The sequence below is a fragment of the Cherax quadricarinatus genome, chromosome 87 (assembly GCF_038502225.1).
Source record: "Cherax quadricarinatus isolate ZL_2023a chromosome 87, ASM3850222v1, whole genome shotgun sequence".
Classification (NCBI taxonomy): Eukaryota; Metazoa; Arthropoda; class Malacostraca; order Decapoda; family Parastacidae; genus Cherax; species Cherax quadricarinatus.
In genome coordinates this window covers 5,943,876-5,970,668 of record NC_091378.1, presented here as the reverse complement: position 1 = coordinate 5,970,668, position 26,793 = coordinate 5,943,876, and the positions used below count along the sequence as shown (strand labels likewise).

At 43.4% G+C, this 26,793-nt stretch overlaps 1 protein-coding gene across 4 annotated transcripts in view; it reads left to right on the top strand.

The window, feature by feature from the left end:
* The window catches only part of LOC128703825 (neuroligin-2), a 446,601-nt gene that overhangs the window by 314,586 nt on the left and 105,222 nt on the right, over nt 1–26,793 (top strand). For all 4 annotated transcript variants that reach the window (XR_011394466.1, XM_070103745.1, XM_070103747.1 and 1 more), the window contains exon 4: nt 22,662–22,855. Coding sequence is in view for 3 of the 4 variants with exons in the window: in XM_070103745.1 (XP_069959846.1) it covers nt 22,662–22,855 (194 nt within the window). In the remaining variant the exon portion in view is untranslated. The remainder of the gene's footprint in view (nt 1–22,661; nt 22,856–26,793) is intronic.

The following is a 26,793-nucleotide window of genomic DNA, read 5'->3' as shown; positions in this document are numbered from 1 at the left end:
CTAAGCCGACCCCTACCCCGCCTTCCTTCCACTACAGACTGATACACTCTTGAAGTTATTCTGTTTCGCTCCATTCTCTCCACATGTCCGAACCACCTCAACAACCCTTCCTCAGCCCTCTGGACAACAGTTTTGGTAATCCCGCACCTCCTCTTAACTTCCAAACTACGAGTTCTCTGCATTATATTCACACCACACATTGCTCTCAGACATGACGTCTCCACTGCCTCCAGCCTTCTCCTCGCTGCAACATTCAACACCCATGCTTCACACCCATATAAGAGCGTTGGTAAAACTATACTCTCATACATTCCCTCTTTGCCTCCAAGGACAAAGTTCTTTGTCTCCACAGACTCCTAAGTGCACCACTCACCCTTTTCCCCTCATCAATTCTATGATTCACCTCATCTTTCATAGACCCATCCGCTGACATGTCCACTCCCAAATATCTGAATGCATTCACCTCCTCCATACTCTCTCCCTCCAATCTGATATCCAATCTTTCATCACCTAATCTTTTTGTTATCCTCATAACCTTACTCTTTCCTGTATTCACTTTCAATTTTCTTCTTTTGCACACCCTACCAAATTCATCCACCAATCTCTGCAACTTCTCTTCAGAATCTCCCAAGAGCGCAGTGTCATCAGCAAAGAGCAACTGTGAAAACTCCCACTTTGTGTGATTCTTATCTTTTAACTCCACGCCTCTTGCCAAGACCCTCGCATTTACTTCTCTTACAACCCCATCTATAAATATATTAAACAACCACGGTGACATCACACATCCTTGTCTAAAGCCTACTTTTACTGGGAAATAATTTCCCTCTTTCCTACATACTCTACCTTGAGCCTCACTATCCTCGTAAAAACTCTTCACTGCTTTCAGTAACCTACCTCCTACACCATACACCTGCAACATCTGCCACATTGCCCCCCTATCCACCCTGTCATACGCCTTTTCCAAATCCATAAATGCCACAAAGACCGCTTTAGCCTTATCTAAATACTGTTCACTTATGTTTCACTGTAAACACCTGGTCCACACACCCCCTACCTTTCCTAAAGCCTCCTTGTTCATCTGCTATCCTATTCTCCGTCTTACTCTTAATTCTTTCAATAATAACTCTACCATACACTTTGCCAGGTATACTCAACAGACTTATCCCTCTATAATTTTTGCACTCTTTTATCCCCTTTGCCTTTATACAAAGGAACTATGCATCTTCTCTGCCAATCCCTAGGTACCTTACCCTCTTCCATACATTTATTAAATAATTGCACCAACCACTCCAAAACTATATCCCCACCTGCTTTTAACATTTCTATCTTTATCCCATCAATCCCGGCTGCCTTACCCCCTTTCATTTTACCTACTGCCTCACGAACTTCCCCCACACTCACAACTGGCTCCTCCTCACTCCTACAAGATGTTGTTCCTCCTTGCCCTATACACGAAATCACAGCTTCCCTATCTTCATCAACATTTAACAATTCCTCAAAATATTCCCTCCATCTTCCCAATACCTCTAATTCTCCATTTAATAACTCTCCTCTCCTATTTTTAACTGACAAATCCATTTGTTCTCTAGGCTTTCTTAACTTGTTAATCTCACTCCAAAACTTTTTCTTATTTTCAACAAAATTTGTTGATAACATCTCACCCACTCTCTCATTTGCTCTTTTTACATTGCTTCACCACTCTTAACCTCTCTCTTTTTCTCCATATACTCTTCCCTCCTTGCATCACTTCTACTTTGTAAAAACTTTTCATATGCTAACTTTTTGTCCCTTACTACTCTCTTCACATCATCATTCCACCAATCGCTCCTCTTCCCTCCCGCACCCACTTTCCTGTAACCACAAACTTCTGCTGAACACTCTAACACTACATTTTTAAACCTACCCCATACCTCTTTGACCCCATTGCCTATGCTCTCATTAGCCCATCTATCCTCCAATAGCTGTTTATATCTTACCCTAACTGCCTCCTCTTTTAGTTTATAAACCTTCACCTCTCTCTTCCCTGATGCTTCTATTCTCCTTGTATCCCATCTACCTTTTACTCTCAGTGTAGCTACAACTAGAAAGTGATCTGATATATCTGTGGCCCCTCTATAAACATGTACATCCTGAAGTGTACTCAACAGTCTTTTATCTACCAATACATAATCCAACAAACTACTGTCGTTTCGCCCTACATCATGTCTTGTATACTTATCCTCTTTTTCTTAAAATATGTATTACCTATAACTAAACCCCTTTCTATACAAAGTTCAAAGGGCTCCCATTATCATTTACACCTGGCACCCCAAACTTACCTACCACACCCTCTCTAAAAGTTTCTCCTCATTTAGCATTCAGATCCCCTACCACAATTACTCTCTCACTTGGTTCAAAGGCTCCTATACATTCACTTAACATCTCCCAAAATATCTCTCTCTCCTCTGCATTCCTTTCTTCTCCAGGTGCATACACGCTTATTATGACCCACTTCTCGCATCCAACCTTTACTTTAATCCACATAATTCTTGCATTTACACATTCATATTCTCTTTTCTCCTTCCATAACTGATCATTCAACATTACTGCTATCCCTTCCTTTGCTCTAACTCTCTCAGATACTCCAGATTTAATCCCATTTATTTCCCCCCACCGAAACTCCCCCACCCCCTTCAGCTTTGTTTCGCTTAGGGCCAGGACATCCAACTTCTCTTCATTCATAACATCAGCAATCATCTGTTTCTTGTCATCCGCACTACATCCACGCACATTTAAGCATCCCAGTTTTATAAAGTTTTTCTTCTTCTCTTTTTTAGTAAATGTCTACAGGAGAAGGGGTTACTAGCCCATTGCTCCCGGCATTTTAGTCGCCTCATACGACACGCATGGCTTACGGAGGAAAGATTCTTTTCCACTTCCCCATGGACAATAGAAGAAATAAAGAGGAACAAGAGCTATTTAGAAAAAGGAGAAAAACCTAGATGTATGTATATATATATGCATGTGCGTGTCTGTGAAGTGTGACCAAAGTGTAAGTAGGAGTAGCAAGATATCCCTGTTATCTAGCGTGTTTATGAGACAGAAAAAGAAGCCAGCAATCCTACCATCATGCAAAACAGTTACAGGTTTGTTTCACAGTCATCTGGCAGGACGGTAGTACTTCCCTGGGTGGTTGCTGTCTACCAACCTACTACCTACACCCTACCTATATATATTATATATATATATATATATATATATATATATATATATATATATATATATATAATATATATATATATATATATTTGTGTGTGTGTGTGTGTGTAATTACGTATGGGTATAAGGAATGTGAGAACAGCTTCAGTTCCTTTAATCAGGAACCAAGAAAGCAGTCAACTACTCTGGAAGGGTTAGAAGATTCAACTTGATACAGTGAATTTTGCCGTTCATTTCCCTGCTGAGGAGACTGCACAGTTACTCTTTGAAGCTCCCACTCTCGTGGTAGGAGAATGCAACATTGCATGGCCCTTGCTTTGGTTGAAAGGCACGATGGAGAACTCCGATTACATTATACTCGACAAATTTGCAAGACTGAGGCTGGTGCGCCGCCCACAGCCGCTCACAGCCGACTCACCATTGATTATCCAGGCTTCTTGCATGGTATCCATGGTAATTATCGCTGCAATAATGGGATACAATAATGACAAGTTGATAAATAAGACGTGTGCAACACTTTGATATCTGTATTACTGAAGCCTTTCACCTACACACTAGGATTCTTCAGTCGAATTCACAGGTTACTAAAATTGAGGGAGACGTAATGTTGAAGTTAAGATTATGTGATCAGTCCCTCAGTCTTGATGTGGTATTTTTGAGGGGGTCAGTCCCACAAACTTGACGTAGTAGTTTTGAGGGGGTCAGTCCCACAAACCTGACGTAGTAGTTTTGAGGGGGTCAGTCCCACAAACTTGACGTAGTAGTTTTGAGGAGGTCAGTCCCACAAACTTGACGTAGTAGTTTTGAGGAGGTCAGTCCCACAAACTTGACGTAGTAGTTTTGAGGAGGTCAGTCCCACAAACTTGACGTAGTAGTTTTGAGGGGGTCAGTCCCACAAACTTGACGTAGTAGTTTTGAGGGGGTCAGTCCCACAAACTTGACGTAGTAGTTTTGAGGGGGACCAGTCAAACAAACTTGACGTAGTTTTGAGGGGGGTCAGTCCCACAAACTTGACGTAGTAGTTTTGAGGGGATCAGTCCCACAAACTTGACGTAGTTTTGAGGGGGGTCAGTCCCACAAACTTGACGTAGTAGTTTTGAGGGGATCAGTCCCACAAACTTGACGTAGTAGTTTTGAGGGGGATCAGTCCCACAAACTTGACGTAGTAGTTTTGAGGGGATCAGTCCCACAAACTTGACGTAGTAGTTTTGAGGGGATCAGTCCCACAAACTTGACGTAGTAGTTTTGAGGGGGGTCAGTCCCACAAACTTGACGTAGTAGTTTTGAGGGGGGTCAGTCCCACAAACTTGACTTAGTTTTGAGGGGGGTCAGTTCCACAAACCTGACGTAGTAGTTTTGAGGGGATGAGTCCCACAAACTTGACGTAGTTTTGAGGGGGGTCAGTCCCACAAACTTGACGTAGTAGTTTTGAGGGAGGTCAGTCCCACAAACTTGACGTAGTAGTTTTGAGGGGATCAGTCCCACAAACTTGGCGTAGTAGTTTTGAGGGGAACAGTCCCACAAACTTGACGTAGTTTTGAGGGGGTCAGTCCCACAAACTTGACGTAGTAGTTTTGAGGGGGGTCAGTCCCACAAACTTGACGTAGTTTTGAGGGGGGTCAGTCCCACAAACGTGACGTAGTTTTGAGGGGGGTCAGTCCCACAAACCTGACGTAGTAGTTTTGAGGGGATCAGTCCCACAAACTTGACGTAGTAGTTTTGAGGGGATCAGTCCCACAAACTTGACGTAGTTTTGAGGGTGATCAGTCCCACAAACTTGACGTAGTTTTAAGGGGGATCAGTCCCACATACTTGACGTAGTTTTGAGGGGGGTCAGTCCCACAAACTTGACGTAGTAGTTTTGAGGGGGTCAGTCCCACAAACTTGACGTAGTAGTTTTGAGGGGATCAGTCACACAAACATGACGTAGTAGTTTTGAGGGTATCAGTCCCACAAACTTGACGTAGTTTTGAGGGGATCAGTCCCACAAACTTGACGTAGTTTTGAGGGGGGGTCAGTCCCACAAACTTGACGTAGTAGTTTTCAGGGGATCAGTCCCATTGTCTTGAGTTGCATCTGTAATTAAAATAAACGTAGTTGAATTAACCGGAAAAAAATCCTCTAAAATCTATAACTGAAATAAAAAAAATACGGTTAATTGGAGAACCAATTATCCGTGATACTTTATAACCGGAATAAAAAAAATACAAACAAAAAACATTAAAAAAGTATATAATAAATTAGTGTTTAATGTGAGGGTGAGAAAGATCTTTAAGAGTGATAGAAAAGTTAGAAGTTTGGGAAGGAGAGTTGTGAGAACTTTTGTTATGAGTATAATGAGAGAGAACAGTGAGACAGATGTAACACTTGAACAACAGTGAGACAGATGTAACACTTGAACAACAGTGAGACAGATGTAACACTTGAACAACAGTGAGACAGATGTAACACTTGAACAACAGTGAGACAGATGTAACACTTGAACAACAGTGAGACAGATGTAACACTTGAACAACAGTGAGACAGATGTAACACTTGAACAACAGTGAGACAGATGTAACACTTGGGAACAAGAGTGAGACAGATGTAACACTTGGGAACAACAGTGAGACACAGTTGTAACACTTGGGAACAACAGTGAGACAGATGTAACACTTGAACAACAGTGAGACAGATGTAACACTTGAACAACAGTGAGACAGATGTAACACTTGGGAACAACAGTGAGACAGATGTAACACTTGGGAACAACAGTGAGAGAGATGTAACACTTGGGAACAACAGTGAGACAGATGTAACACTTGGGAACAACAGTGAGAGAGATGTAACACTTGGGAACAACAGTGAGACAGATGTAACACTTGGGAACAACAGTGAGACAGATGTAACACTTGGGAACAACAGTGAGACAGATGTAACACTTGGGAACAACAGTGAGACAGATGTAACACTTGGGAACAACAGTGAGACAGATGTAACACTTGGGAACAACAGTGAGACAGATGTAACACTTGGGAACAACAGTGAGACAGATGTAACACTTGGGAACAACAGTGAGACAGATGTAACACTTGTGAACAACAGTCAGACAGATGTAACACTTGGGAACAACAGTCAGACAGATGTAACACTTGGGATCAACAGTGAGACAGATGTAACACTTGGGAACAACAGTGAGACAGATGTAACACTTGGGAACAACAGTGAGACAGATGTAACACTTGGGAACAACAGTGAGACACAGTTGTAACACTTGGGAACAACAGTGAGACAGATGTAACACTTGGGAACAACAGTGAGACAGATGTAACACTTGGGAACAACAGTGAGACAGATGTAACACTTGGGAACAACAGTGAGACAGATGTAACACTTGGGAACAACAGTGAGACAGATGTAACACTTGGGAACAACAGTGAGACACAGTTGTAACACTTGGGAACAACAGTGAGACAGATGTAACACTTGGGAACAACAGTGAGACAGATGTAACACTTGGGAACAACAGTGAGACAGATGTAACACTTGGGAACAACAGTGAGACAGATGTAACACTTGGGAACAACAGTGAGACAGATGTAACACTTGGGAACAACAGTGAGACAGATGTAACACTTGGGAACAACAGTGAGACAGATGTAACACGTGGGAACAACAGTGAGACAGATGTAACACTTGGGAACAACAGTGAGACAGATGTAACACTTGGGAACAACAGTGAGACAGATGTAACACTTGGGAACAACAGTGAGACAGATGTAACACTTGGGATCAACAGTGAGACAGATGTAACACTTGGGAACAACAGTGAGACAGATGTAACACTTGGGATCAACAGTGAGACTGTTGTAACACTTGGGAACAACAGTGAGACAGATGTAACACTTGGGAACAACAGTGAGACACAGTTGTAACACTTGGGAACAACAGTGAGACAGATGTAACACTTGGGAACAACAGTGAGACAGATGTAACACTTGGGAACAACAGTGAGACAGATGTAACACTTGGGAACAACAGTGAGACAGATGTAACACTTGGGAACAACAGTGAGACAGATGTAACACTTGGGATCAACAGTGAGACAGATGTAACACTTGGGAACAACAGTGAGACAGATGTAACACTTGGGATCAACAGTGAGACTGTTGTAACACTTGGGAACAACAGTGAGACAGATGTAACACTTGGGAACAACAGTGAGACACAGTTGTAACACTTGGGAACAACAGTGAGATAGATGTAACACTTGGGAACAACAGTGAGACACAGTTGTAACACTTGGGAACAACAGTGAGATAGATGTAACACTTGGGAACAACAGTGAGACAGATGTAACACTTGGGAACAACAGTGAGACAGATGTAACACTTGGGAACAACAGTCAGACAGATGTAACACTTGGGAACAACAGTGAGACAGATGTAACACTTGGGAACAACAGTCAGACAGATGTAACACGTGGGAACAACAGTCAGACAGATGTAACACTTGGGAACAACAGTCAGACAGATGTAACACTTGGGAACAACAGTGAGACAGATGTAACACTTGGGAACAACAGTGAGACAGATGTAACACTTGGGAACAACAGTGAGACAGATGTAACACTTGGGAACAACAGTGAGACAGATGTAACACTTGGGAACAACAGTCAGACAGATGTAACACTTGGGAACAACAGTGAGACAGATGTAACACTTGGGAACAACAGTCAGACAGATGTAACACTTGGGATCAACAGTGAGACAGTTGTAACACTTGGGAACAACAGTGAGACAGATGTAACACTTGGGGAAAACAGTGAGACAGATGTAACACTTGGGAACAACAGTGAGACAGATGTAACACTTGGGAACAACAGTGAGACACAGTTGTAACACTTGGGAACAACAGTGAGACAGATGTAACACTTGGGAACAACAGTGAGACAGATGTAACACTTGGGAACAACAGTGAGACAGATGTAACACTTGGGATCAACAGTGAGACAGTTGTAACACTTGGGAACAACAGTGAGACAGATGTAACACTTGGGAACAACAGTGAGACAGACGTAACACTTGGGATCAACAGTGAGACAGTTGTAACACTTGGGAACAACAGTGAGACAGATGTAACACTTGGGAACAACAGTGAGACAGATGTAACACTTGGGAACAACAGTGAGACAGATGTAACACTTGGGAACAACAGTGAGACACAGTTGTAACACTTGGGAACAACAGTGAGACAGATGTAACACGTGGGAACAACAGTGAGACAGATGTAACACTTGGGAACCACAGTGAGACAGATGTAACACTTGGGAACAACAGAGAGACAGATGTAACACTTGGGAACAACAGTGAGACAGATGTAACACTTGGGAACAACAGTGAGACAGATGTAACACTTGGGAACAACAGTGAGACAGATGTAACACTTGGGAACAACAGTGAGACAGATGTAACACTTGGGAACAACAGTGAGACAGATGTAACACTTGGGAACAACAGTGAGACAGATGTAACACTTGGGAACAACAGTGAGACAGATGTAACACTTGGGAACAACAGTGAGACAGATGTAACACCTGGGAACAACAGTGAGACACAGTTGTAACACCTGGGAACAACAGTGAGACACAGTTGTAACACTTGGGATCAACAGTGAGACAGATGTAACACTTGGGAACAACAGTGAGACAGATGTAACACTTGGGAACAACAGTGAGACAGATGTAACACTTGGGAACAACAGTGAGACAGATGTAACACTTGGGAACAACAGTGAGACAGATGTAACACTTGGAAACAACAGTGAGACACAGTTGGAACAACAGTGAGACACAGTTGTAACACCTGGGAACAACAGTGAGACACAGTTGTAACACTTGGGATCAACAGTGAGACAGATGTAACACTTGGAAACAACAGTGAGACAGATGTAACACTTGGAAACAACAGTGAGACACAGTTGTAACACGGGAACAACAGTGAGACACAGATGTAACACTTGGGAGCAACAGTGAGACACAGTTGTAACACTTGGGAACAACAGTGAGACAGATGTAACACTTGGGAACAAGAGTGAGACAGTTGTAACACTTGGGAACAAGAGTGAGACAGTTGTAACACTTGGGAACAAGAGTGAGACACAGTTGTAACACTTGGGAACAAGAGTGAGACACAGTTGTAACACTTGGAAACAACAGTGAGACACAGTTGTAACACTTGGAAACAACAGTGAGACACAGTTGTAACACTTGGGAACAACAGTGAGACAGATGTAACACTTGGGAACAACAGTGAGACAGATGTAACACTTGGGAACAACAGTGAGACAGATGTAACACTTGGGAACAACAGTGAGACAGATGTAACACTTGGGAACAACAGTGAGACAAATGTAACACGTGGGAACAACAGTGAGACAGATGTAACACTTGGGAACAACAGTGAGACAGATGTAACACTTGGGAACAACAGTGAGACAGATGTAACACTTGGGAACAACAGTGAGACAGATGTAACACTTGGGATCAACAGTGAGACAGATGTAACACTTGGGAACAACAGTGAGACAGATGTAACACTTGGGATCAACAGTGAGACTGTTGTAACACTTGGGAACAACAGTGAGACAGATGTAACACTTGGGAACAACAGTGAGACACAGTTGTAACACTTGGGAACAACAGTGAGACAGATGTAACACTTGGGAACAACAGTGAGACAGATGTAACACTTGGGAACAACAGTGAGACAGATGTAACACTTGGGAACAACAGTGAGACAGATGTAACACTTGGGAACAACAGTGAGACAGATGTAACACTTGGGATCAACAGTGAGACAGATGTAACACTTGGGATCAACAGTGAGACTGTTGTAACACTTGGGAACAACAGTGAGACAGATGTAACACTTGGGAACAACAGTGAGACACAGTTGTAACACTTGGGAACAACAGTGAGACAGATGTAACACTTGGGAACAACAGTGAGACAGATGTAACACTTCGGAACAACAGTGAGACACAGTTGTAACACTTGGGAACAACAGTGAGACAGATGTAACACTTGGGAACAACAGTGAGACAGATGTAACACTTGGGAACAACAGTCAGACAGATGTAACACTTGGGAACAACAGTGAGACAGATGTAACACTTGGGAACAACAGTCAGACAGATGTAACACGTGGGAACAACAGTCAGACAGATGTAACACTTGGGAACAACAGTGAGACAGATGTAACACTTGGGAACAACAGTGAGACAGATGTAACACTTGGGAACAACAGTGAGACAGATGTAACACTTGGGAACAACAGTCAGACAGATGTAACACTTGGGAACAACAGTGAGACAGATGTAACACTTGGGAACAACAGTCAGACAGATGTAACACTTGGGATCAACAGTGAGACAGTTGTAACACTTGAGAACAACAGTGAGACAGATGTAACACTTGGGAACAACAGTGAGACAGATGTAACACTTGGGAACAACAGTGAGACAGATGTAACACTTGGGAACAACAGTGAGACACAGTTGTAACACTTGGGAACAACAGTGAGACAGATGTAACACTTGGGAACAACAGTGAGACAGATGTAACACTTGGGAACAACAGTGAGACAGATGTAACACTTGGGATCAACAGTGAGACAGTTGTAACACTTGGGAACAACAGTGAGACAGATGTAACACTTGGGAACAACATTGAGACAGACGTAACACTTGGGAACAACAGTGAGACAGACGTAACACTTGGGATCAACAGTGAGACAGTTGTAACACTTGGGAACAACAGTGAGACAGATGTAACACTTGGGAACAACAGTGAGACAGATGTAACACTTGGGAACAACAGTGAGACACAGTTGTAACACTTGGGAACAACAGTGAGACAGATGTAACACGTGGGAACAACAGTGAGACAGATGTAACACTTGGGAACAACAGTGAGACAGATGTAACACTTGGGAACAACAGAGAGACAGATGTAACACTTGGGAACAACAGTGAGACAGATGTAACACTTGGGAACAACAGTGAGACAGATGTAACACTTGGGAACAACAGTGAGACAGATGTAACACTTGGGAACAACAGTGAGATAGATGTAACACTTGGGAACAACAGTGAGACAGATGTAACACTTGGGAACAACAGTGAGACAGATGTAACACTTGGGAACAACAGTGAGACAGATGTAACACTTGGGAACAACAGTGAGACAGATGTAACACTTGGGAACAACAGTGAGACAGATGTAACACTTGGGAACAACAGTGAGACAGATGTAACACCTGGGAACAACAGTGAGACACAGTTGTAACACCTGGGAACAGTGAGACACAGTTGTAACACTTGGGATCAACAGTGAGACAGATGTAACACTTGGGAACAACAGTGAGACAGATGTAACACTTGGGAACAACAGTGAGACAGATGTAACACTTGGGAACAACAGTGAGACAGATGTAACACTTGGAAACAACAGTGAGACACAGTTGGAACAACAGTGAGACACAGTTGTAACACCTGGGAACAACAGTGAGACACAGTTGTAACACTTGGGATCAACAGTGAGACAGATGTAACACTTGGGAACAACAGTGAGACAGATGTAGCACTTGGGAACAACAGTGAGACAGATGTAACACTTGGGAACAACAGTGAGACAGATGTAACACTTGGAAACAACAGTGAGACACAGTTGGAACAACAGTGAGACACAGTTGTAACACCTGGGAACAACAGTGAGACACAGTTGTAACACTTGGGATCAACAGTGAGACAGATGTAACACTTGGAAACAACAGTGAGACAGATGTAACACTTGGAAACAACAGTGAGACACAGTTGTAACACGGGAACAACAGTGAGACACAGATGTAACACTTGGGAGCAACAGTGAGACACAGTTGTAACACTTGGGAACAACAGTGAGACAGATGTAACACTTGGGAACAAGAGTGAGACAGTTGTAACACTTGGGAACAAGAGTGAGACAGTTGTAACACTTGGGAACAACAGTGAGACACAGTTGTAACACTTGGGAACAACAGTGAGACACAGTTGTAACACTTGGGAACAACAGTGAGACACAGTTGTAACACTTGGGAACAACAGTGAGACACAGTTGTAACACTTGGGAACAACAGTGAGACAGATGTAACACTTGGGAACAACAGTGAGACAGATGTAACACTTGGGAACAACAGTGAGACAGATGTAACACTTGGGAACAACAGTGAGACAGATGTAACACTTGGGAACAACAGTGAGACAGATGTAACACGTGGGAACAACAGTGAGACAGATGTAACACTTGGGAACAACAGTGAGACAGATGTAACACTTGGGAACAACAGTGAGACAGATGTAACACTTGGGAACAACAGTGAGACAGATGTAACACTTGGGAACAACAGTGAGACAGATGTAACACTTGGGATCAACAGTGAGACAGATGTAACACTTGGGAACAACAGTGAGACAGATGTAACACTTGGGATCAACAGTGAGACTGTTGTAACACTTGGGAACAACAGTGAGACAGATGTAACACTTGGGAACAACAGTGAGGCAGATGTAACACTTGGGATCAACAGTGAGACAGATGTAACACTTGGGATCAACAGTGAGACTGTTGTAACACTTGGGAACAACAGTGAGACAGATGTAACACTTGGGAACAACAGTGAGACACAGTTGTAACACTTGGGAACAACAGTGAGACAGATGTAACACTTGGGAACAACAGTGAGACAGATGTAACACTTCGGAACAACAGTGAGACACAGTTGTAACACTTGGGAACAACAGTGAGACAGATGTAACACTTGGGAACAACAGTGAGACAGATGTAACACTTGGGAACAACAGTCAGACAGATGTAACACTTGGGAACATCAGTGAGACAGATGTAACACTTGGGAACAACAGTGAGACAGATGTAACACGTGGGAACAACAGTCAGACAGATGTAACACTTGGGAACAACAGTCAGACAGATGTAACACTTGGGAACAACAGTGAGACAGATGTAACACTTGGGAACAACAGTGAGACAGATGTAACACTTGGGAACAACAGTGAGACAGATGTAACACTTGGGAACAACAGTGAGACAGATGTAACACTTGGGAACAACAGTCAGACAGATGTAACACTTGGGAACAACAGTGAGACAGATGTAACACTTGGGAACAACAGTCAGACAGATGTAACACTTGGGATCAACAGTGAGACAGTTGTAACACTTGAGAACAACAGTGAGACAGATGTAACACTTGGGAACGGTGAGACAGATGTAACACTTGGGAACAACAGTGAGACAGATGTAACACTTGGGAACAACAGTGAGACACAGTTGTAACACTTGGGAACAACAGTGAGACAGATGTAACACTTTGGAACAACAGTGAGACAGATGTAACACTTGGGAACAACAGTGAGACAGATGTAACACTTGGGATCAACAGTGAGACAGTTGTAACACTTGGGAACAACAGTTAGACAGATGTAACACTTGGGAACAACAGGGAGACAGACGTAACACTTGGGAACAACAGTGAGACAGACGTAACACTTGGGATCAACAGTGAGACAGTTGTAACACTTGGGAACAACAGTGAGACAGATGTAACACTTGGGAACAACAGTGAGACAGATGTAACACTTGGGAACAACAGTGAGACACAGTTGTAACACTTGGGAACAACAGTGAGACAGATGTAACACGTGGGAACAACAGTGAGACAGATGTAATACTTGGGAACAACAGTGAGACAGATGTAACACTTGGGAACAACAGAGAGACAGATGTAACACTTGGGAACAACAGTGAGACAGATGTAACACTTGGGAACAACAGTGAGACAGATGTAACACTTGGGAACAACAGTGAGACAGATGTAACACTTGGGAACAACAGTGAGACAGATGTAACACTTGGGAACAACAGTGAGACACAGTTGTAACACTTGGGAACAACAGTGAGACACAGTTGTAACACTTGGGAACAACAGTGAGACACAGTTGTAACACTTGGGAACAACAGTGAGACACAGTTGTAACACTTGGGAACAACAGTGAGACACAGTTGTAACACTTGGGAACAAGAGTGAGACAGTTGTAACACTTGGGAACAAGAGTGAGACAGTTGTAACACTTGGGAACAAGAGTGAGACACAGTTGTAACACTTGGAAACAACAGTGAGACACAGTTGTAACACTTGGGAACAACAGTGAGACACAGTTGTAACACTTGGGAACAACAGTGAGACAGATGTAACACTTGGGAACAACAGTGAGACACAGTTGTAACACTTGGGAACAACAGTGAGACAGATGTAACACTTGGGAACAACAGTGAGACACAGTTGTAACACTTGGGAACAACAGTGAGACACAGTTGTAACACTTGGAAACAACAGTGAGACACAGTTGTAACACTTGGGAACAACAGTGAGACAGATGTAACACTTGGGAACAACAGTGTGACACAGTTGTAACACTTGGGAACAACAGTGAGACAGATGTAACACTTGGGAACAACAGTGAGACACAGTTGTAACACTTGGGAACAACAGTGAGACAGATGTAACACTTGGGAACAACAGTGAGACACAGTTGTAACACTTGGGAACAACAGTGAGACAGATGTAACACTTGGGAACAACAGTGAGACACAGTTGTAACACTTGGGAACAACAGTGAGACAGATGTAACACTTGGAAACAACAGTGAGACACAGTTGTAACACTTGGGAAGAGCAGTGAGACAGATGTAACACTTGGGAACAACAGTGAGACAGATGTAACACTTGGGAACAACAGTGAGACACAGATGTAACACTTGGGAGCAACAGTGAGACAGATGTAACACTTGGGAACAACAGTGAGACACAGTTGTAACACTTGGGAACAACAGTGAGACAGTTGTAACACTTGGGAACAAGAGTGAGACACAGTTGTAACACTTGGAAACAACAGTGAGACACAGTTGTAACACTTGGGAACAACAGTGAGACACAGTTGTAACACTTGGGAACAACAGTGAGACAGATGTAACACTTGGAAACAACAGTGAGACACAGTTGTAACACTTGGGAAGAGCAGTGAGACAGATGTAACACTTGGGAACAACAGTGAGACAGATGTAACACTTGGGAACAACAGTGAGACACAGATGTAACACTTGGGAGCAACAGTGAGACACAGGTGTAACACTTGGGAACAACAGTGAGACAGATGTAACACTTGGGAACAACAGTGAGAGACAGATGTAACACTTGGGAGCAACAGTGAGACACAGTTGTACCACTTGGGAACAACAGTGAGACACAGTTGTACCACTTGGGAACAACAGTGAGAGACAGATGTAACACTTGGGAGCAACAGTGAGACACAGGTGTAACACTTGGGAACAACAGTGAGACAGATGTAACACTTGGGAACAACAGTGAGAGACAGATGTAACACTTGGGAGCAACAGTGAGACACAGTTGTAACACTTGGGAACAACAGTGAGACAGTTGTAACACTTGGGAACAACAGTGAGACAGTTGTAACACTTGGGAGCAACAGTGAGACACAGTTGTAACACTTGGGAACAACAGTGAGAGACAGATGTAACACTTGGGAGCAACAGTGAGACACAGTTGTACCACTTGGGAACAACAGTGAGACACAGTTGTAACACTTGGGAACAACAGGGAACTGTTGTACAGGTACAATAGTGCACAACAGGCGAGGCAGATTGAAACAGAGTTCATTATGGAACACCATGGATCACCATGGAACACCATGGATCACCATGGATCACCGTGGAACACCATGGACCCATGGATCACCATGAACACCATAGAACACCATAGACCCATCAAGCAAGGTAGACAGGAACTTAGTGCCTAACAAATCTTCATTTTAAACTACGTTTCTATATGGTTAGAGCGAAACGTCTGTGAAACATTTGTAGTAACGTGTTTCTCCTCAAAGGTGAACTTCGACAAAGTGTAACATTAGCCCTGGTAAGCAAGACACTGTCTAAGGGATGTCAGTAATCTTGTTAAAATCCAGCACCGTCTTTTATAGTGTTAGATTTAATACATACCTTTGATGAGTTTCCAGAGTCTTACTATTCTCGGAGCCCAGCCATTGGCCAGGCTTGTCTGGTGCTAGCCTGGTCAGTCAGGCTGTTGCCGCTGGAGGCCCGCTGCCCCACATACTTGGAGTATACCTGGAGAGAGTTCCGGGAGTCAACACCTAGTCTGTGACCAGGCCTCATGGTATAACAGGGCCCGATCAGCCAGGCTGTTACTGCTGGTTACACGTAATCCAACGTACGAACCACAGCCCGGCTGGTCAGATACTAACTTTATGTGACTGTCCAGCGCCTGCTTGAAGACATACTCATCACTGGGTGGTTGATCTGGCACCTATTGAGGATACTTGTCCAGTTTTTTTCTGGAACACTTCTACTCTTGCTCCAGCACATATGTGCAGCAGTTGAGTATCTGTATTGATGAAACGTATCGCCTTCACAGTAGGCTTCTTCAGTAGTGAAATGAAAATGATGTAATCAGTCCATTAACCTTGGAGAAACGGTATTTGAGGTGGTCAGTCCCTCAGCCTGGAGAAGAGTTCAGCTTCATGGTCTGGAAGGATATGAAGCTGAAGAATGATGATGGAATCTTAAATAATGTCGAAGGTGAGGTGCATAATCTCCAACACCTTGTAGAGGACGGGATTCACTAGTGAAAGAAAGAAGGCAGGTCCCTCTGGAATCCAACCCTTCTCCCTGATTACATGACTCCAGGCTGAATTACCGATTTCCTCAAACTCCTTGCGATCTTCACCATTCTTCTCTGTAGAGTGGAGGTGGTAATGGAGCCAGGTGGTAATGGAGCCAGGTGGTAATGGAGCCAGGTAGTAATGGAGCCAGGTGATAATGGAGCCAGGTGATAATGGAGCCAGGTGATAATGGAGCCAGGTGATAATGGAGCCAGGTGGTAATGGAGCCAGGTGGTAATGGAGCCAGGTGGTAATGGAGTCAGGTAGTAGTGGATGACCCAGGTCATAACAGAACCTGTATTACGAACACAGACCTGCGAGACCTGGTTGTAATGGGAATTAGACCAAACAAACTCAGCAGTAGACTATTAAATATATTTGCCTTCGCCAAATGATGTATATATACAAGTATGTACAGATAGAATAAGTGTACACCACGGTGACAGATGGCAAAGCAGAAGCCAGATAGAGTGCACCGTGCTCAACCAGTAGGTAAGCAAGTCTGCCAATGCTTAACACAAGTGAACCACGTTGCTTTAGCGGGCTTGCCTGTGATTGGTCAATGAACCAAGGTACTGATTTAACGACGGGTACCCTATTGATCGTTAAACCCTTAGCACCCGGTTCGCTGGTTGGGAGGCAGCCTATATGGGGGTGTGACATATGCCGAATAAATTGCATGCCACAACCTGGTAGATAATGCGGGAACAGAACCTGATAAATCATGCGGAAACGTAAGTGTAGACAACCCTTGTCTCCTAGTTTATGGGGACTCCATACATAAATATTTACTACACATTACAATTTTCACAAGTCCTTCGCCCAGGACTTCATACATGGTGGTATCTCTGAGCACAGTAATGAATAAACTCCACCCAACACTGCACGCAACACCGCACGCAACACCGCATAATTTTGATAAATCTCACCAACCCGCATATACCGCTTAAAGCATCCACACTCCATTATATAACATTATAGAATATAATCCTGATAATATTGTATTTTTTTGTTTTTTTTTTTTTTTTGTTTAAATTCTCCCGGGCAATATATCATCATAAAGCTCGCAAAACAGAAAATAATTCCATTTAATTCTAACTGTATAATTGTGCAAGAGTATATACACTGATGTATATCACTGTGTATATGTTTTAACAGCTTACTTTAGTCCCCCTTTTTTTGGTATTATTATTGACTGGTGGTGTACAGGTGACATGAAGATGAAAGTTGAGACACATGTGCAACATCTGGGTATCTTTATTGTAGACGTTTCGCCATCCAGTGGCTTTATACAGATTCTTTGGACATAAGAAAACTGAAGAACTATATACAAAAGATGAGGTAATCAGTCCCTCAGCCTTGGAGGTGGTGTTTAGAGCACCGTGGTTGTAGAGATTCTGAAGCAGAGGCGAACGAAAGAACGAAAGTTCAGGTAAGATCCCAAATGGGATGAGCGGGGAACACGGGACAGACGAAGAATAGTGCTGGAGAGGAGTGTTCTTAGTCGTAGAAATAGAGCCAGGGCTTAACCCAGCAGCGAGGCGATCGTGGGACAGATATTGAGAAGAGAAATTCAGGCTCTTCTGTTGGGACTCCGGTGGGGTGAGCGGGAATAAGGGACATGCGACGTTTAGAGCTAGAGAGGAGTGTAGAACTGAGCCATGTCTTAACCCAAAGGGTAAGGCGAACGTGGATCAGAGAATGGTACCTGTCATAGAAGGTACCTCTCGGAGAATCCAAGGTTATTTGTAAATAGGGTTAGGAGCAGGATCATGCAAGGAGGCAAGGAGACTGGCGCTTATATAGGTGTCAGTGAGTAGGGACGTGTAGCAGACGAGGGCATAGTCAGTGGTAGGCGGGATTCACCAGTGGAAGTAGGTCCTTCCCAAATTGATGGGTTAGTTGTAGCAGCCGTGAAGGTCATGTAGATGTCCTCTGAACCAAGATTCCATGATGTTGCAGCGTCTGACAAGTTGGATGGCGAAACGTCTACAATAAAGATAACCAGATGTTGCACAAGTGTCTTAACTTACATCTTGTCGGTATTTTACACCTGTCTTGCACTACAGGTGACATGAAGCCTTATGGCCCTCGTGTAGTAGATAGGCTTTAAATCCATCACATCGACCTTAAGGGTCGGGAAGGATGTTTATATGATCTGGTAAAATCAGTACAAGTGGTAAACACTGTGGTAAATCGTCTGTGGAGACGCGAGACAAATAACCTTTGCATATCAAATGTTAGGTCAAGACTTCAGGGAACTCACTGATGCAAGACTGTAAAACTGGGATCCCAGTTTTACAGTCTTGTGGGGAGACCAGACACATTTCTCACACCCTTCACCATAGTTTTATCAATATTATTGTACTTGACTTCTCTACTACACCTGCTGCCTCTGTATCTGACTGAAGAAGTCTACTGTGTAGGCGAAACGTTTCAAAATAAAGATGGTATAAACCTTGGTAATAAATACCGACAAGTTGGTTTAGAAAGACACGTAAGCAAACACTATAACATATTTATTAGAAAACGTTTCGGTCCTGGGACCTTGATCACTTCTAACATACAGAGGTAGAAAGACATTATATATATAGGCGGAGAGTGAGATGTGACGCACGTGACCTGAGGAAAGTCATAAGAACATAAGAATGGAGGAACACTGTAGTGTAGGCGAGACAGGCAGAGATCTTGCAGTCCGCCTGAATGAGCATCGAAATGCCTCTAACAGAGACGATGTAAGGTACGCCTGTGTCCTCCACAGAGACTCCACGGGGCATTTGATGAACTGGAACTAGGCACAACTCGTTCTCACCGAACCAGACCTCAGATGCCGACGGTGCCTAGAAGCCTCACTAATCACCGTCACCGACACTATAGAACGCAACACTGGAAACTACAAAATTTCAAAAACATTGGCATACATGATACTTAAGCAGCACCAACCCAACAACACAGGAGTCACATGATTTCATCGTCTACTGGTCCTCATCATAGGCAGAGGTTGTTTTGATAAGGACCTGCCTCGCATGGTAGGCCTTCTACAGTGTTCCTCCATTCTTATGTTCTTATGACTTTCCTCAGGTCACGTGCGTCACATCTCACTCTCCGCCTATATATATAATGTCTTTCTACCTCTGTATGTTAGAAGTGATCAAGGTCCCAGGACCGAAACGTTTTCTAATAAATATGTTATAGTGTTTGCTTACGTGTCTTTCTAAACCAACAATAAAGATACCCGTACTAATCAGACTTGCATACTCATCCTTCCTACTTGTGGCAAGATCAGTCCCATTCCACAGATTCTTGCCTCTAGAATGACATCAACACTGCAGTTGTGTCCGACTTTTATGGATTATCCCGGGTTCTTGACACATATGCTGCTATGTATGATAATCTATGTAACTGTATTTGTTGTACAAGAATGGTATACAATACCGACAAGATGAAAGTTAAGACACATGTGCAACATCTTGGTATCTTTAGTGTAGACGTTTCGCCATCCAGTGGCGCCAACTCCAAGGTTGAGGGACTGATTACCTCATCTTCTGTATATAGTTCTAATGTCTTCAAATTATGTCCTGGAATTTGTATTGATAAAGCCACTGGATGGCGAAACGTCTACAATAAAGATAACCAGATGTTGCACATGTGTCTTAGTTTCAACTGTATCTGTGTATACCTGAATAAACTTACTATAATATATGTAGGGACTGATTACCTAATTCTCCTCCTGTTCTTCACGATTCTCCTTCGTATAGACTGATGAAGCCACTGTGTGGTGAAACGTTTCCTCAATAAAGATACCCAAGAGTTACACATGTGTCTAATTTATCAACGTGTCGGTTGTCTGAACCATTCATCCACCTCGCTATAATATATAACTAGCTCTGCTGCACGCAGCCATAACCAGTTATGAAAGCGGCGACTGTAGAAGTCTCTGAAGTGGCCGTAACAGAGTATACATTAGTTAGATTACACAGACACCTCACACGAAACTCCCTGAATGCGAATACTAATTGTGAGAGGCGACCAGAGCAACATTTACGTTATCATAAGTGAACAAAGGCTGTTACGTTGATAAATGATTCAGAGAATCGACGAGTTTGTAACTTTGACTCGTGTACGATACTTGGGTATCTTTCTTGTGGAAACGTTTCGCCACACAGTGGCTTCATCAGTCCAATACAGAGAAATGAAGGTCAGAAGGTGTTTGAAGTAATCAGTCCCTATTCATGTTATCAAGAGCGAAACGTTGCAGCAATAAAATGCCACATCAGTTGCATCTGTGTACATTTACCTAACATTTTGACGGTAATTCTACCATTATTATGGTTATTAATGTTGCCACTTACGTAACTTACACTAACTTAAAAAAAATGCGAGACTAAGTTCCGAACGTTTGCGAAACTTAGTCTCTCACTAAAGTTCAACACAGAGTTCAACGTAACATACTCTCGAGGGAAATATAAACACATATGCAGTAGTGATGAATGGTTTGAAAAACCGACAAGTTGAAGATTGAGACACTTATGCAGCATATGGAAATCTTTATTCAGGAAACGTTTCGCCACACAGTGGCTTCATCAGTCCAATACAAAGAGGAAGGCGTAAGGAGAGGAGGAGAATGAGGTAATCAGTCCCTCAACCTGGAGTCGATGTGTTCAGTCCATCAATCTTGTAGTATAATGTGATCCTTTATTGACTACGTTTCGCCCACACAGTGGGCTTTTTCAAGTCACAAACAGAACTACCTGACTATATATACTCGCTTTCCTTCTACCCCAGGTAGTTCTGTTTGTGACTTGAAAAAGCCCACTGTGTGGGCGAAACGTAGTCAATAAAGGATCACATTATACTGCATATGTGTTTATATTTCCATTGTGTCGGTATTTTATACCATTTATTTCCATCGTAACATACTCTCATTTGTGTTTAGGGTTCAACATTGTTCACACGTTTAACAATTTGCAAACAGGCGAAATTATTTACAAGCATTATTTCTGTCCACAGCAGGATTCGAACCTGAGGCCTGGTCACAGACCGGGCCGCGGGGGCGCTGACCCCCGGAAGTCTCTCCAGGTAAATACACAGTACATAAAATACGTAGTACCTTCTCCACTCGGCCAGATCCGGTACTACGTACTTTAATGCAGTGTGTGTAGGTTCGAATCCTGCTGTGGACTGAGACACGTTGTCAATAACTTGTTAATGTGTATATAACTTTGAACACCAATGTTCCCTGTTCATTTAGTTCACCTGGTTCGGTTCACCGTTGCTCCTTTATTTTGAGGTTCGTCCCACACAGTGTAAGAGCAGGAGAAAGGAGGAACACTGCAGCAGGCCTACTGGCCCATACTTGGCAGGTCCATGTCAAACCCAAACCCGGTAAAAAATATTCGCCCAACCCATTATCAGTGTTACCAAAGGAATCAGTTTTGATAACCCTATTGACTCGAGCACAAGTCCTACTCAGATCCAACCCCTCACTCAAAATATGTCTTTCATGTATGATGCAGTATATAATGTTACTTTAGACCCAGCAGTTACATTGATTTTTCAATCTCTCTCTCTCTCTCTCTCTCTCTCTCTCTCTCTCTCTCTCTCTCTCTCTCTCTCTCTCTCACACACACACACACAACACAAACACAGACTGACACATTTCTTCACCGTCAGGTCCACGTCTCTTCCACCGCGCCATCCTAATGAGTGGGTCGTCGCTGGCACCCTGGTCACTGGTCAGAGAGCCTATGAAGTACACACGTCAGCTGGCCAAGGCACTCAACTGCTCACATACTCCCCTGGGAGACGAACTCAAGAAGTGTCTCAGAACCAAGAGTTTACACTTGATCATGAAGGCGCAGGTCGAGGTAAGATGACATTTTTGTTTGTACGTGTAAGTTACCTCTTAGCGGTTACGGGAGTAGAGCTGTGTTAATTACTCACTTAGTGCCTCTTGAAGCTCCACTGTGAGTGGAGCTTAAGAGGCACTTAAGTTCCCCAGTCTTCTAATAACATCTTCATTTTTCCACTGTAATCTATCTTGTATATAATTACTATCACATTTGTTTTGTCTGTTTCGTAAGGTCAAGTCCAGGATCTTTACTTAATTCACGGTATAACTTAACAAAAATTTGAGGACAATTGTGTTGAGGTCTGAGTATATCTCAGATCTCTGTTATTAACACACACGGGGCGCGAGACGCCCAGTGTGTTAATAATAATAATAATAATAATAATAATAACAATAATAATGATAATAATATAGGACACCTGTACAAAAACAGTAATGTCCTGTTCACCTAGCAGTAAGTAGGTACCTGGATGTTAGTCGACTGGTGTGGGTCGCATCCTGGGGACAGAGTTAACCTAAGTTGCCCGAATTGCTCTACATAACCAGGGGTTTTATATAGTATGTCACTGATGTCAGCTATGGTCTGTATAAGTTGCATCATGTACTTGTAGAAATAATAATAATTAGAATTAATGTTATTGTTAATGTATCAGAACAATGAACAATTTTGAGAAATTAAGAGCTCAGGACCATCTTTCTCAAAATCAAATCGTCTTTGGCAGAAATTCTTGGGGAAAAAAAAGAATGTCATCTTGAAGGGAAGTTGAAACGTCCGCCGTAATTTAGTGAAAATTGCTCGGGATTGCTTATCGATCAGTGGGATTGAATTTCTCACCAAATAAGAATTACCCCTAAACAGTCGCCACTTGAGCCACTTTAAGGTAAAGTGGCTCTCGATATCCTCTCTTCTCCACTGGTGGCCACTTTAGGGGAAAGTGGCTCTCGATATCCTCTCTTGTGCAAGAAAGGTATAAAATACCGACAATATGAAAGTTAAGACACATGTGCAACATCTGGATATCTTTATTGTAGACGTTTCGCCATCCAGTGGCTTTATCAATACAGATTCTAGGACATAATAGGAAGACAGTAGAACTATATACAAAAGATGAGGTAATCAGTCCCTCGGCCTTGGAGTTAGTGTTCACAGCATCGTGGTGGAGGAGAGTCTGGAGCAAAGGCAAGAAGACTGGCGTTTTTATAGGCGTCAGTGGATGGGACGGGCAGCAGACGAGGGCAGTCACTGGTAGGCGGGATTCCCCAGTGGAAGTAGGTCCTTCCCAAAGAGATGGGTTAGTTGCAGCAGCCGTGAAGAAGGTCTTGTAGATGTCCTCTGAACCAAGATTCCATGATGTTGCAGTGTCTGACAAGTTGTGCAAGAAAGGTATAAAATACCGACAATATGAAAGTTAAGACACATGTGCAACATCTGGATATCTTTATTGTGGACGTTTCGCCATCCAGTGGCTTTATCAATACAGATTCTAGGACATAATAGGAAGACAGTAGAACTATATACAAAAGATGAGGTAATCAGTCCCTCGGCCTTGGAGTTAGTGTTCACAGCATCGTGGTGGAGGAGAGTCTGGAGCAAAGGCAAGAAGACTGGCGTTTTTTATAGGCGTCAGTGGATGGGACGGGCAGCAGACGAGGGCAGTCACTGGTAGGCGGGATTCCCCAGTGGAAGTAGGTCCTTCCCAAAGAGATGGGTTAGTTGCAGCAGCCGTGAAGAAGGTCTTGTAGATGTCCTCCGAACCAAGATTCCATGATGTTGCAGTGTCTGACAAGTTGTGCAAGAAAGGTATAAAATACCGACAATATGAAAGTTAAGACACATGTGCAACATCTGGATATCTTTATTGTAGACGTTTCGCCATCCAGTGGCTTTATCAATACAGATTCTAGGACATAATAGGAAGACAGTAGAACTATATACAAAAGATGAGGTAATCAGTCCCTCGGCCTTGGAGTTAGTGTTCACAGCATCGTGGTGGAGGAGAGTCTGGAGCAAAGGCAAGAAGACTGGCGTTTTTATAGGCGTCAGTGGATGGGACGGGCAGCAGACGAGGGCAGTCACTGGTAGGCGGGATTCCCCAGTGGAAGTAGGTCCTTCCCAAAGAGATGGGTTAGTTGCAGCAGCCGTGAAGAAGGTCTTGTAGATGTCCTCCGAACCAAGATTCCATGATGTTGCAGTGTCTGACAAGTTGTGCAAGAAAGGTATAAAATACCGACAATATGAAAGTTAAGACACATGTGCAACATCTGGATATCTTTATTGTAGACGTTTCGCCATCCAGTGGCTTTATCAATACAGATTCTAGGACATAATAGGAAGACAGTAGAACTATATACAAAAGATGAGGTAATCAGTCCCTCGGCCTTGGAGTTAGTGTTCACAGCATCGTGGTGGAGGAGAGTCTGGAGCAAAGGCAAGAAGACTGGCGTTTTTATAGGCGTCAGTGGATGGGACGGGCAGCAGACGAGGGCAGTCACTGGTAGGCGGGATTCCCCATGCAACATCATGGAATCTTGGTTCGGAGGACATCTACAAGACCTTCTTCACGGCTGCTGCAACTAACCCATCTCTTTGGGAAGGACCTACTTCCACTGGGGAATCCCGCCTACCAGTGACTGCCCTCGTCTGCTGCCCGTCCCATCCACTGACGCCTATAAAAACGCCAGTCTTCTTGCCTTTGCTCCAGACTCTCCTCCACCACGATGCTGTGAACACTAACTCCAAGGCCGAGGGACTGATTACCTCATCTTTTGTATATAGTTCTACTGTCTTCCTATTATGTCCTAGAATCTGTATTGATAAAGCCACTGGATGGCGAAACGTCTACTAATAAAGATATCCAGATGTTGCACATGTGTCTTAACTTTCATATTGTCGGTATTTTATACCTTTCTTGCACAACTTGTCAGACACTGCAACATCATGGAATCTTGGTTCGGAGGACATCTACAAGACCTTCTTCACGGCTGCTGCAACTAACCCATCTCTTTGGGAAGGACCTACTTCCACTGGGGAATCCCGCCTACCAGTGACTGCCCTCGTCTGCTGCCCGTCCCATCCACTGACGCCTATAAAAACGCCAGTCTTCTTGCCTTTGCTCCAGACTCTCCTCCACCACGATGCTGTGAACACTAACTCCAAGGCCGAGGGACTGATTACCTCATCTTTTGTATATAGTTCTACTGTCTTCCTATTATGTCCTAGAATCTGTATTGATAAAGCCACTGGATGGCGAAACGTCTACAATAAAGATATCCAGATGTTGCACATGTGTCTTAACTTTCATATTGTCGGTATTTTATACCTTTCTTGCACAACTTGTCAGACACTGCAACATCATGGAATCTTGGTTCGGAGGACATCTACAAGACCTTCTTCACGGCTGCTGCAACTAACCCATCTCTTTTGGAAGGACCTACTTCCACTGGGGAATCCCGCCTACCAGTGACTGCCCTCGTCTGCTGCCCGTCCCATCCACTGACGCCTATAAAAACGCCAGTCTTCTTGCCTTTGCTCCAGACTCTCCTCCACCACGATGCTGTGAACACTAACTCCAAGGCCGAGGGACTGATTACCTCATCTTTTGTATATAGTTCTACTGTCTTCCTATTATGTCCTAGAATCTGTATTGATAAAGCCACTGGATGGCGAAACGTCTACAATAAAGATATCCAGATGTTGCACATGTGTCTTAACTTTCATATTGTCGGTATTTTATACCTTTCTTGCACAACTTGTCAGACACTGCAACATCATGGAATCTTGGTTCGGAGGACATCTACAAGACCTTCTTCACGGCTGCTGCAACTAACCCATCTCTTTGGGAAGGACCTACTTCCACTGGGGAATCCCGCCTACCAGTGACTGCCCTCGTCTGCTGCCCGTCCCATCCACTGACGCCTATAAAAACGCCAGTCTTCTTGCCTTTGCTCCAGACT